The following is a 12,918-nucleotide window of genomic DNA, read 5'->3' on the forward strand; positions in this document are numbered from 1 at the left end:
ATTTTTTTAACACAAGTCAATGTGTCGCGCCCTTGCCACTGGCGCCACAAATGCTAGTGTGGCGCCCGCGGCTTCGGCGCCACACATGCCAACTTATATGAACTACTTGGTCGAAAACATCCAGGGCTCTGGACGATAAGTCCTTAGCCGTTTTCACGAGCCTCTATGTGTGGCGCCCGTGGCATCGGCGCCACACATGCTAGTGTGGCGCCCGTGGCATCGGCGCCACACATCGAGCCTCGCAAAACGGCTAAGTCCCAGAGGAATTGTCTCACAGTATGTTTTGGGGGATTACAAGTGCATGTGTGGCGCCGTTGGGAGGGGCGCCACACATGCTGCCACGTCGGATGGGCGCACCAGCTCAGCGGCGAGGGGGCCACGTCGGCTGGATCAGTGGCGCCGACTGGAGGGGAGCCACATGGGCATATGTGGCGCCCGTGTGGGGGGCGCCACACAAAAGGGTTAGATTGGTGAAATAGTTTCGCCGGAGGGTCATTCTGTGCTTTTCTTTCACTTTTGGGTTATTTTCGTGTAAATCGCCGAAGATGGATGAGGCTCCGTAGGAATCAGACGGGAGGTCGATTTTTACAATCACAAGTGTGCTGACACACTTTTAGCTAGACTAGCATACATACTACAAATTCAGCAGGCAACCTTCTTGACGGACAACGCTACCTTGGCAAAAGCTGCTTCCACCAGAGAAATCCTCCATGCTCCAGGATATTGGGTAATCAGACCAGAACTTGCTGACATGGTAGCGACCTCTTCCTTTGATGCTTCCAAGGTTTTTCACATATCAAGAAGCCTCAATTTTAGAGCTCATCATCAGACTAGACTAGCTCTTAAGCTTCAGAGCAGGCCCTTTTCTTTCAGATGTTTAGGTACAAGCAACAGAGTTTGCCTAAATGCAAATGTAGCCGCTGTGTCTTGCGTGTCCCACTGCACGCTTCTCCTTGTAAAATGTTGCTAGATCAATAAGAAATATCTTCTGTGTTCAAAAAAAAAAAAAGTGTGCTGACACACTCTTTTAGCTTCCTGTATTCGCACCTGACCTTGAATGGTTGTATTATATTTTTGTTTTCTGACAGTAATTACTGAGCTTCAAATTGTGGGTCTGCATATTGGAATACGATTTCATATGTGATAACCAATGCAATTTCATAATGTTTTGCTAATTTTGGCTTAAGTCTATATATTTGAGCCCATTAAAAATAAGAAGCCAACCATGTTCATCTGAGAATATTGGTAGCAAGTCAAGTTTCAGGGTTTACAGTTTCAGAAGACATTCACTGGTAGAAATCCAGGTTAGTCTTAGTCAGCACAAAAGTATAATGTGTAGATGAAGCTACCAGCATGCAAGGTTGGCATAGCTGATTCGGATCAAAATTGTATAGAGTGAAAAATGTTGAATAATACTGCTTATGTGCAAGTTGTGCACAACTAACCATAATCAGAGAATTGGTATCACGCACACACTGAACACGTCAAAACTTGATGCTCCACATAGTTGATAATTCATAAATTATAAGAAAACAAGTTTGACATTAGTATATCTATGGCTAAAAGACCATTCTAGAAGGTGGAAATCAGAACAATAATAGACCGCTAGTGATTTGCCTGCTTCTCTCCTTCGAGTTGTGCCTAGATAGCATTTCTTCTCTTTGCAACCTTTGTCATCTCCTCTCCCCTTTCACATCTCACCTTCCTCTCAACGGCCCATGGTACCCCGACCTGCAATTGAAACAGAAGAGGTATATATATAGAGACCAGCTTCACCTCATATTGTACCGTCAGGTAGTTGAGCGATAACTTGGTTGATTGCTGATGTCAACTTGCTAGCTTCAATACTGAAGGTTTTGTGATAATATTAACATCCTTTGCAAAAAATTGGATGGCATCAGCTGAAAATTTACACAAGAGCAACAAAACAAATTACAGAGCAGGAAAAAGAAAGGAGATGTGTGGTATTGATAAAATTTAGGTACATGCGGCAGTTCAGTAAGCGACATGTTGAGTTTTTAACAACCAAGTATCAACTCAAATTTCAAAGTGCAAGCCTGTAGCCAACCATCTTCAATTTTCTTAATTTTGGCATATCTAATCTACTTACCTAAATACAAGCTAACCCAGTTCTTCGCTTCTGAAATCTATGTACTCCTGACACTACGAAAGATGCTTGTGTCAATAAAATTATGTTTTTACCATTTCACAGAAACACAAACATTACTGTTCACTAATTGAGCTGCAAAAGATAACCACCACCATCAAATTAACACTTATTCCACACAGACAAGGATCAACAAAAACGATACACAAGCCTTGCAACTCCTGATCTACGTAGCAAACAATTATAGCATCATGAAAGAGATCTACAGTTATCCCCATTTTCAAATAATTCGATTATTACACAGAGAAAAACATATATGTAATCCAGATAACCTGACGAACATTTACACCTACTTTACCACAATGATAAAGTCATTTGATTATAGCTCTATCACAAGAAAGTTTCCAAAAAAACGCCATGACCACAAGCTTTACCCACTGAGAGAAGTAATTGACAACTAACCATTTGCCAGCATCAGCATTAATTATAGGTACCAAAGGCTAGAAAATCCATGATGCAATCTAGTTAGGCTCTACAAAGTTCTTGACAGAGTGGAAATTATTCAGAATAGAAATGCACACTCTAATGAATAGATACTTCCAGACACGTTCAATAAATAACATGTTCCAACAAGTGGACGTCCCTACCAAACCATTCAAGTCTTTCACAGATTGCAATTATATGCCCATGACTATTTTTCACAGAGCTCATCATGATTGCCACAAGGGTTTTACATTGTTTCGCAAATATATGAATTCCTAACCTGCTTATTTGCATTGCGGCATGATATGGAGGTGGTCATACAGTAAATATGTGCATAGATACCTTTACACACACAAAAAAACGAATTTCATAGACATACCTAATTTATCTAAAAGTATTAATCTCTGTTTTATCATCTCAACCGAATCATCTAAAAAGATCCTATACTTGCAGTATGATCCAACTTTCAAAAGAAAGAGGTCAAATATTTACCTGTTTGAACAGTAAGATTTAAGCCCAATTCTTCTATAGAATTATAGAACTCCATCTTCTTCCTCTAGAACACACCTGAACCATCGCAAAGACATATAAAGAGCCCGCATATGGGTGAATGTGTAACGCCATCAACCAACGTAAAAAAATGAATGCATAATGGAATGTACACATAACATGGACCTACCTTTCAAAGAAAGAGTCAATATTAGGCAAGTCTTCATTGAGGTACCATCTGCAAGCAGAACCACCCCTAAGTGTCTCATCATCTACACGAGTACATTAGAGTTCAATGTAATAAGGATATATTTTTTTCTTGATACCTTCAGGCTTCAGGTGCTCACTAAACTAGAATGCAATGCATCAAATGTTAAAAAACAAACCCACTGTTATAATATTTTATAAGGACACCAAAAAAGATCCCAACAGCAGCAGAGCTCTAGCCATTATCATTGAATTCAGCAGCTCTTTGTCTCCAAAGCACACATTTGAGCCCAGCGTTCCTGCATTTTTTGTTGGTTTGCCCAATCATTATGCACAAGCGTTAGCCCACTGAAAGAATATAAAACAATAATAAGTGAACACATGGGCCTAACCTTTGATCTCTCGGAGAAAAGGCCCTCTTTGCAGTGTTGGGTGTATTGGTGTTCATGAGAACACGTGTCAATTGGCAAATCAAAGCAGACAGGAACATGCATGAAAATATAAGGGCAAAACACATAGCGAAAAATGAATCTTTGGCTTCAGCACGTGACAACAAGTAACATAAAGGGACCAAGTTATACACATACATAAGGAGCGAATAAGGCAACATCCTTAAGCTCACTGACGGTTGTCCTCCAAATTCGATTTTGTAACATCTTTATCTGATCTGGTATGCGGTAGTGTGTTTTTCAAGTCAAATTCTCATAAGCACCACTTCAGGTCAGGATATAGTGCCAAAATTGCTCCCTTACAAAACTGCATGAAGTACATCTTATCAATACAACCTAGTCACTTAAAGGATTTCATCTCAAAGAGAGTAATATTATAAACTGGGTTTGCATGCTTATATACCTCGAAAGATGATTGATGTCAAGTCGATTCATCTCTCTGATGCATACAAAAAAAAAGATTAGGAAGCCTCTATGATTCCTGTAAAAATACAAGGAAAGTAGGAGTCAGCAAAAATGATTAGGAAAAATCTTGCACGGAAAATTTTCCATAAATGATTAGTACGCATCAAATGTACTTACGAAAGCAACAGGAAAAAATATATATATCACAAAGATAGCCTTTCAGTATAGCTAGATGATCTAGATCCTTGATTTTGACCAAATCATTTAGAATAGTTTTTTGGCTTTTGGGTTTGAGCGGGGGAAACCGTCTCTCGACCTTGGTTTCACGGGGGAACACGGGGAAAATGGGAATGAAAGGAAAGAATGGAAAAAATTATAACATGTGGGGTCATTTTTTAAGTCGACCAACTCACAAACCTACACTAGTCGAGACTAGTCAAGACTAGTCGATCGACTCGATCGACTCATCAAATGAGTCGAGTCGACTGGCTGAGTCGACCTTGCAAATGCGACTCGTAGACTAGTCGTCGACTAGTCTCGACTAGTCTTTCGACTCGAAATCCATGATCTGATGTACTTCATAGTTGCTTTCTTGTCACTGAATTAGCTCCATTATTCCCAATGAAAATCCTTATGCTATAACTGAAGCCGTGGCAAGTGACCAATTCATCAAGACATAGAGTGCATTGTCCAATCCCAAGAAATAAAGAAGTTGCAAGGGGGCATGATTGGAAGTGGGCAGAGAATACCCCGCACCTGCAGTTCTGTAAATCAACAACAACAAATGCCAAATAGCAAAGGGTACCATGACAGTATGATTGTTCCACACCGTAACCAATAAATAGGAGGCCGAATCACAAACTATCAGCATGGGGTATATATCTGTATTTAGATGGAGAAAATACAGCGAAAAAATGGGAATCACGTACCTCAGTCCAAACTGCCGCCGTGATGCGCGGCTCTTCGGCCTTCGATCTGTTGAGGGAGAGAGCTGAGTGGCAGCGCATCCCGGCCTTCGGGACGGCCGATATGGCGACATCGCCCGACCTTCCAGGGCCATGCCGACCGCCATCGCTCTGGCCGTCAAGCCTCTGAGGTTGACTTGCCTCCGACTGCTTCCACCACGGGCTGGCGACGTAGATGAAGCCGTAGTGGTGGAGGCGGCTAGGAACCGGCCGGAGAGGACGAGAGGAAGAAGATGAGGGCATGGGGAGCCGCAGCTGGGATGTGAAAGATGGAGGAGGTTGCGTGTGGGGAGAGGAAGCGTGCGACCAATCACTTTACCTTTTTTTCCTCGCTCGTCCAACCTTTTCTTTCGACTTTTCTCTCTCTCTCTCACAATCGCCAACCCTCGCGGCAGGTGCGTACCGTGGATAGCCCCAGAAGCCTCCCTACCCACACGCACTTGCTTGTTCTCAATGGTAGATAATTATTGGATTTTTTATAACCATGATTTTTTACCACATTTTGAGCTAATTCTAGAAGCTCACTTAGTTATGTGATTCAACAAAAATTAATCCGTAGCAAAGCACGGGCACTTGTGCTAGTCTCATGCAATATACACAATAGTAGTACAGACTGAAAGTAAACAAGTTGCAGTAGTACTGAAAAACAAAGCGAAGCAAGTACAGAGATGCCACTTACACATGTGCAAGGAAAAGGGCTGAAGTGTTTTTAACATTGAAGCCATTAGCACAAGTGTTTTTAACATGCCAATAAAATGAGGAGAAGTGAAATGATGCAAAATAAAATGAAATACAGTCAAGCCAGTGGCCATGCATGATGCATCCATGTATGTTCTCTAGGATTTTCTACTTGAACAGAGCATTAGTATTGCGCTAGGACTAGGAGTAGTACTCCATAATTTTCTGTGGTTTCTTTCAGCCGCAGTACTCGAACAGAAGGAGACACAAACAAGTGACGTGATATAAATCGTGAGTCCTGTCAGTAATCAAAGGCTGATGATCGAAAACAAATCCTTCCACCACGTGTCGAACAGAAGCGAGCACTGCAGGCCGGGACCACGGCACAAAAGTTCCTAGGTTTTTTTCTGCTTAATTATTTGCAGGACCCCATAAACGTAGCCGAAACCGGTAGCCGCCGGCCCGGTCCAGCTCTCCATACCAACCCGGACTCCTCCCGCAGCGCAACCTAATTAACCTTCTCCCCTCACGTCACCTCTCGCTGACATGTGGGTCCGGACCTCGTCCCAGCGTCCCCGGCCCCACATAGCAGCGAGAGAGCGCGGGAGCAGGAGAGTCAACGTGGTAGGAGCCAACCCGTGGGCTCTGGCCAAATAAGTCGGTACGGCCACGCGTTCCCGTTCCCCTCTCGCACTCGCCGCACTCCCACCCAGCCGCCGAGGTCCGTCCCCGCCTCCGCCGCCTCCTCGTCCCGCGGCCGGTCCGGCGCCGGCGTCCATGGACACAGAGTAAGTCACCTCCTCCCCCCCTCTCCGCCGGCGCCGCGATTGGACCGCGCCTCCACTTCCAAATCTCCTCCATTATCCGGATTGGTTCGGCGATCGGCTCAGGGTCTCTTCTTCTTATCCCGTGCAGGTCCCGCGGGCTGCAGCAGGGGAGCTCGGCCTGCTGGTCGACGGGCGCCGCCGCGTGGGGCTCCTCGCAGCAGAAGCGCCAGCGGTGCGAGGTAATTCCGTCGCTTCCCCGCTCCCGAGCTCATCTTCTTGGTGCTATTATCGATTGCCACGGGCGCGGCGCGCCCGGGGTGGTGTGGCGCGTCCTAGGGTTTTGCATCGGCAGCGATCAATCTGGGGTTTTTCGTCGCGAGAGAAGACGCGATCTTGGCGCTAGGGTTTGGATTTTGGGGGCGGAATTTTGGGGTTCGGGTTTCTTTGTCGAGGTGCTTCGGGATGGGTTCTTGCGGCGCCTATCCTTTGTCAGGTCGATTGATGCAATGCCGGACACAATTGGCTTGAGGTCCGCGATCAATTCGGGCTTTAGGGTGTTTTTTTCAGTCTGGGGGTTTTCTTGTTCTTCTACTCAGCTCCTTTGTTGATTCTTATCTCATCTTTCGGTAGAGATCATGAGTTTGAGATTAACTGTTTCCCCTTCGAAACCATTAGAACGGTCTTTCCTTTCACCGATTGATAAATTTATAAGGTGAACTAGAATGCTTACACTGAATACTATGGTTGACTTCTATTTATGCCAAAGATACACTCATGCAAGTCAATGGAAGTCCGATCCCTGTAACCATGATCCATATTCGCAATTTGATCTCAGTGATTAGCAACCAACACACAGACACTAATTAGATACAGTAGCATATCCTTAGTTGGAGAAGAAAGCACTTTCAAAGATTTTGGGGTTTCGGTTTCTTTGTCGAGGGGCTTCGGGATGGGTTCTTGCAGCGCCTATCCTTTGTCAGGTCGATTGGCGCAACGCCGGACGCAATTGGCTTTGGGCCTGCGATCAGTTCGGTTTGTTTGGAGATTTTAGGGTGTTTTGTTAATTCTGGGGGTTTTCTTGCTCTTCTGATCAGCTCTTGTTGATTCTTATCTCATCTTTCCGTACAGATCATGAGTTTGAGATTAACTGTTTCGCCATCGAAACCATTAGAACGGTCCTTCCTTTCACTGATTGATAAATTTACAAGGTGAACTAGAATGCTTACACTGAATACTACGGTAGACTTTTATGCCAACGATACACCTATGCAAGTCAATGGAAGACCAAACCCTGTACCCATGATTCATATTTTACCTCACTGACTAGCAACCAACACACAAAGGCTAATTAGATACAGTACCATATCCTTAGTTGCAGAAGGAAGCGCTTTCCAAGATTCGCCGTAAGGCAAGTATAATTTCCTCTGTTTTCAACTGACGTATTGCTATTCAACAGGGTTCTTCCAGCGACCAAGTCGGATCCAGCACGAGTGGTTCTGTGCAGATGTCTGAACCAGAGCTACCAGACGCTGATTATGTGGACAACGAGGAAGAAGATTACTATATGGAGGACGACGATGAGGACTGCGATGATGAAAATGACGATGAATCTGAATATGAATTTGATGAAGCCGACTTCAATCAGCAGCTCGCTGATAAGTTTGACGATTTAGACCTGCCTCCGGGCGTGGAGGCTACTGTACCGTGGCTGCAGAAAAGTGCAGCCCAGGATGAGGAGGAGCCCGAAATAACTGAGGATGAAATTACAAGGAAATATAAGGCGTTCCCACAGTTTTACACTGTTGAAAATTTCGCTGACCACCACTATGCTGACAAATCGGTGGGAAAGGTATTGTGTTGAAGTTATTGCTCTCATGTTGTACTCACTGTGGGTAGTTCTCTTTCTTTTATGCAGTGGTGTGATGCTTATGTTTTTTTTCATGTGCGTATTGTTTCAGCCAAGCAGAGATTGGGCAAAGAGAATTCAACATGAGTGGAAACTTTTGGAGAAAGACCTACCAGGTTAGATGTTTACAACTGGGTTTCTTTCTTCAGTTTGGCAAATAAAAAATAGGGAAACAGTATACCTACTTAAAGTTTAACTAGCATCTCCATGGCATTCTGGCAAGCTGGATTTTCTAGCCAACACCATTGGCTCTACTGCCTTTATGTGGCTGCTCGTTGGCATGTTGTTAGCACTGCCCGTGGTAAATTGAAATTTAGGTTTGGGGGCATATCCATAATCCTCTCTCACATAATGAAAGGGACAAATTTGTAACTTTCTCAAATTTGTAGCTTTCTCAAATTTGTATCTTTCTTGATCTGCGTGTATGGTTGAACTACACCTTATAAAGAAGACCAGAGGGAGTATAAATTGTTCCTATGACATATTTACACAATTCCTTCATTATGGGTTATATCTTCATAGAACTGTCAGTTAAAGCTTGCTCCATTATGGATGTATGCTACCTTATCCTCTTCGCATGTTATCTCCGTAAATTCTCAAGATTTTGTTGTATGTTATGTAAATCTAGTAGATCTGCACTTGTACTTTTCGTTAATATAGTGTGGCTAAATTGCATACTTATACGTCTTGAGTAACAAGTGAGGCTTAAATAGCACATTTTGAGCCCTAGGATCTTCATCCAGCGGTGAGACAAATAAATAAAAATTATGTAAACAAAGTTTGGACCTAGATATTTTTTATTATGGTCAATTAACAGCTAAGTTTAGTTGACTGAGATTTAGTTAATTATCATTCGACTTAGCACTAACAAATGCATTGATATCATGGAAGTGGACAATGTATGGTTTATTTCTTGGTACCTTTTCTTATATTTTCTGAAATTGGAAGTCTAAACTGTGAAAATACTCTTTTTGTAGCTTCTATCTTTGTCCGAGTTGCTGAAGATAGAATGGATCTTCTTAGGGCTGCGATTATAGGCCCCAAGGGAACGCCCTACCATGATGGCCTCTTCTTCTTTGATGCACATTTTACTGCTACTTATCCTTCTCAGCCTCCGGTATATGCATAAGCTTCAACACTTCTCTTTATGTTTATTTTAACTTTTCTTTATTAAGATGCTTACTACTGTTGGTGCTGCAGTTGGTATATTACCATTCCGGAGGACTTCGACTTAATCCAAACTTATACAATTGTGGAAAAGTCTGCCTTAGCCTCCTTGGTACCTGGAGTGGCAAAGGCTGCGAGACGTGGAACCCAGCTCAGTCAACCATGCTGCAGGTGCTTGTCTCCATTCAGGCTCTCATTTTGAACGAGAAGCCATATTTCAATGAGCCGGGATGGGCGGGCCAAGCGAATACTCCAAGTGGAGAACAGCATTCTATAGAGTATAACAAGAACACATTTCTGCTCTCATGCAGGACTATGTTGTATTCACTTAGAAAACCTCCGCAGGTAATGTTTCGCTAAATTAGTAAGTTATATCTCATTTTCATAGATCAACCCTGGAAGCTTATCTTAATAAGAAATTTACTTGTGACATGCTATTAGGTTAGCTGTTTTATTTCGTCAAGTATCTGGATCTTGTCATAGTTTACTGCATTTGCTGCTGTTATATACTTGAATGGCGCTCCTTGACAGTCATGCTACTCTTATTTTGGTGCACTAGTTTTAGTGGGCCTTAGGCTTGATTCAATTTCGGCCTAAATAAACAGCCAGCCTGGTATCTGAAAATTCTCTTTATAATCTAGTTGAAAATTAGCCACAAAAAGGTATTACCTCTGGCCCGAATTACTTGATGCAGAGCAGAGGCAAAGCAAGACCAATTAACCTCATGGTCTGCGGCAAGTAAATGGAGCTGGAGGGAATAAAAACAACTCAAAGAAACATTAAAATAGGCAAAAATGGGTGTGACCAACAGGATCACCATAATCCACCACAATGCCAAACGAAGCTTAAGACCCAGTTATTCTGGTTAATTATGTCAAATATTGTCCGTTCTAAAAGAACTTGTTTTTTCCAATCGTAATCGGCAAGGGTACTAAGACGTGTATTATGAGTACTCAATGGAATAGCATAATTTTAGAGCATTGTTTGGTATGCAAGGACTGTCATCTACAGAACAAAATGGTATGTACCAGAAGATTGGAAAAGGATGTGAAATGCAGTAGATTCTGTTTCGGACAGACCAAATTTATTAAAGATTACCTGAATATTCAATATTCCATTATCTTGATTGTGGCTAATACACTTGCATTCTCATCCTGACCAATGGGAACATGCTTCCTATATGGTATTGCAGAATGTCCTCACTAATTTAATGTTACTCCATTCTTCCCATATTATGTTGCATATAATTTCTTTTCAAAGTCAAATTCTGTGGAGTTTGACTATGTAAATAGGAAATATATCAACATCTATATAATATCAACAAATTATTGTTAGAACCATATTTTTTTTAAAGAAAATGCGAAGGATGGTCGGTTCAGTCCCTGGTTGCAATGATCAAAGGTGAGGCTAGACTATGGGCAAGAGCAGGCGCCAGCGGGTTTCGGGTCGTGATGCCAGCCACCTGGGATGTGCACTGAATTGCATGAAACTATGATGTAACCTGACTCTTAGGAGGATGTAAACCAACTCGTATCTTTTCAATGAAATGAAACATAAATGTCCTCTGCGTATTCTAAAAAGAAAGATGGTTCTAATAACAATAGGGATTCGATATTGTAGATGTTGGTATATTCTTCTATATATACTGGGTCAAACTTTGTAAAGTTTGACTTTGACCAAAAAATTTAAGCAACATAATTTCGGAAGGAGGAAACGTAACACAACAGCTCTCATTTGCAATTAGCATTCAGTTGAGTAACCTGATGAGTAGCATAGAACTTGATTTGTCTACTGCTATGCTATACTAACCATTCTTGATTTGTCTACTGCTATGCTATACTAACCATTCTTTGTTTTTGGCTCCTTGCAGTACTTTCCGGACCTCGTCGCCGGTCACTTCCGGGAACATGGGCGCACCATTCTCGCAGCATGCAAACATTACCTAGAGGGTAATATGGTTGGATCGGTAGTCCCTGAAGAGGAAGAAGGGGGCAATGGAGCATCTAGCAGCAACAGTGCACCAAAGCAAGAAGCTAGTAGAGTAGATCCTCTCCTTCGGCGCACTCAGTTCTGTGACAGCCTGAATAAGCTGTTTGAAGATCTTCTGATGGAGTTCAACGTGAAAGGCGCTGACACGAGGAAGTTTCTCGAAGAGAAGCTCAAGAAGAACCTGCCTGCAGCCTGAGAAACATAAATCGAAGGCTGCTGCGATTGCAGGTAGAGATAATTTGCCTGCTTAGTTGCAGGCTCCGTAATTAGAGATAGAAACAAGGTGTGGGGTAGCTTTCTTTCCTGACTGCAGGGAAGATTTGTAGATAGTAGCAACTTTGAGCAATTGATGGAACTCGAACTTATTGACCTGAAGAACGAGAAACTACTGAATGAATGAAGTGCCGTTTCGTATGGCACCGTATTCTTAGTCAGCATTCATAACGAGTATTTTGCATGAATGTCCCCGCCTCAGCTTATTGCCATCATTGCCGAGGGGTAGATAATTAGTTGCTTGATTCGTGAGTGATTATCAAAACATGGGTACTCCTGCTCATTGGATGGTAATATGCATCCACATGCAACGTCAACTAAGTATTTTATTGACATGTCATAAAATTAGATGAGAATAACTATTAAGGTAGCAACATAGACTCATAACACTAGCCTACAACAATGCTCATGTGTGCCCAACAATAATTCAATAAAATGTTTAAATTTTTTGAATCATTTTGGGAACTAAAGAAGATCAAGTATTGTACTTGTACAAAAATATTTCACCAGGGAATTACAATCATTGTAGCTTAGGTAAAAAGACAAAATCGAATTCACGCTATACAACAACAACATCAAAGCCCTTTTTTTTCAAACAAGTTAGGTAGGCTATAGGTATGAATGTCAACATAAGTGAAAGGAAGCCAAAATAAGAACGAGAAGGAAAAAAAGAGTAAACTAAGATTCGTAAACATGGATCATTGATCCTCGTGCAGTTCTTTCAAGAGCCAAAACTTTAGGTACATTGAAGTCTCATTTTTCCACTTCCTTTGATTATCCTCTACCCCTTCTAGTTTTTTCATACTTTTTAGAATTTCAGCGTTGACTGGAGCTTCTGGAGGCCTCCGCTGGATATGCCCAAACCAGTTTAGTCGGTGTTGGACTAACTTCTCGTCGATCGGTGCCACCCCTAGCCTATCGCGCTATATTCACACTATATTCGTAATAATTCTATCTTTTTTTTGCTTGGGATACCATGAAAACCTTTTCGAGCCAATTTCTTTTACACGAGTACAATACCTGATCATTTTTT

The 12,918-nt window shown here is 42.3% G+C and overlaps 1 protein-coding gene and 1 long non-coding RNA gene across 7 annotated transcripts; one reads left to right on the forward strand and one right to left on the reverse strand.

The window, feature by feature from the left end:
- Positions 1-1,476: 1,476 nt before the first annotated feature.
- LOC139838463 (uncharacterized) lies at positions 1,477-5,394 on the reverse strand. Of its 6 annotated transcripts, none has more exons than XR_011755182.1 (6): positions 5,070-5,394; positions 4,139-4,904; positions 3,679-4,042; positions 3,270-3,585; positions 3,083-3,157; positions 1,477-1,901 (listed from the first exon to the last, which is right to left on the reverse strand). It is a non-coding gene; the product is annotated as an uncharacterized lncRNA (long non-coding RNA). The 6 variants fall into 6 exon arrangements; XR_011755181.1 differs by having other exon boundaries at positions 4,139-4,216; positions 5,070-5,390; XR_011755179.1 differs by lacking the exon at positions 5,070-5,394 and having other exon boundaries at positions 4,139-4,216; positions 4,318-4,431.
- A 1,021-nt stretch (positions 5,395-6,415) lies between these two features.
- On the forward strand, positions 6,416-12,026 carry LOC127342051 (putative ubiquitin-conjugating enzyme E2 38). The gene is made up of 7 exons (XM_051367982.1): positions 6,416-6,571; positions 6,699-6,789; positions 8,007-8,399; positions 8,509-8,572; positions 9,434-9,573; positions 9,657-9,968; positions 11,494-12,026. The coding sequence occupies exons 1-7, from the start codon at positions 6,561-6,563 to the stop codon at positions 11,806-11,808; spliced, it is 1,326 nt and encodes a 441-aa protein (XP_051223942.1). The 5' UTR covers positions 6,416-6,560; the 3' UTR covers positions 11,809-12,026.
- The last annotated feature ends 892 nt before the right edge of the window (positions 12,027-12,918 follow it).

The sequence above is a fragment of the Lolium perenne genome, chromosome 3, assembly GCF_019359855.2.
Source record: "Lolium perenne isolate Kyuss_39 chromosome 3, Kyuss_2.0, whole genome shotgun sequence".
Taxonomy (NCBI): Eukaryota; Viridiplantae; Streptophyta; class Magnoliopsida; order Poales; family Poaceae; genus Lolium; species Lolium perenne.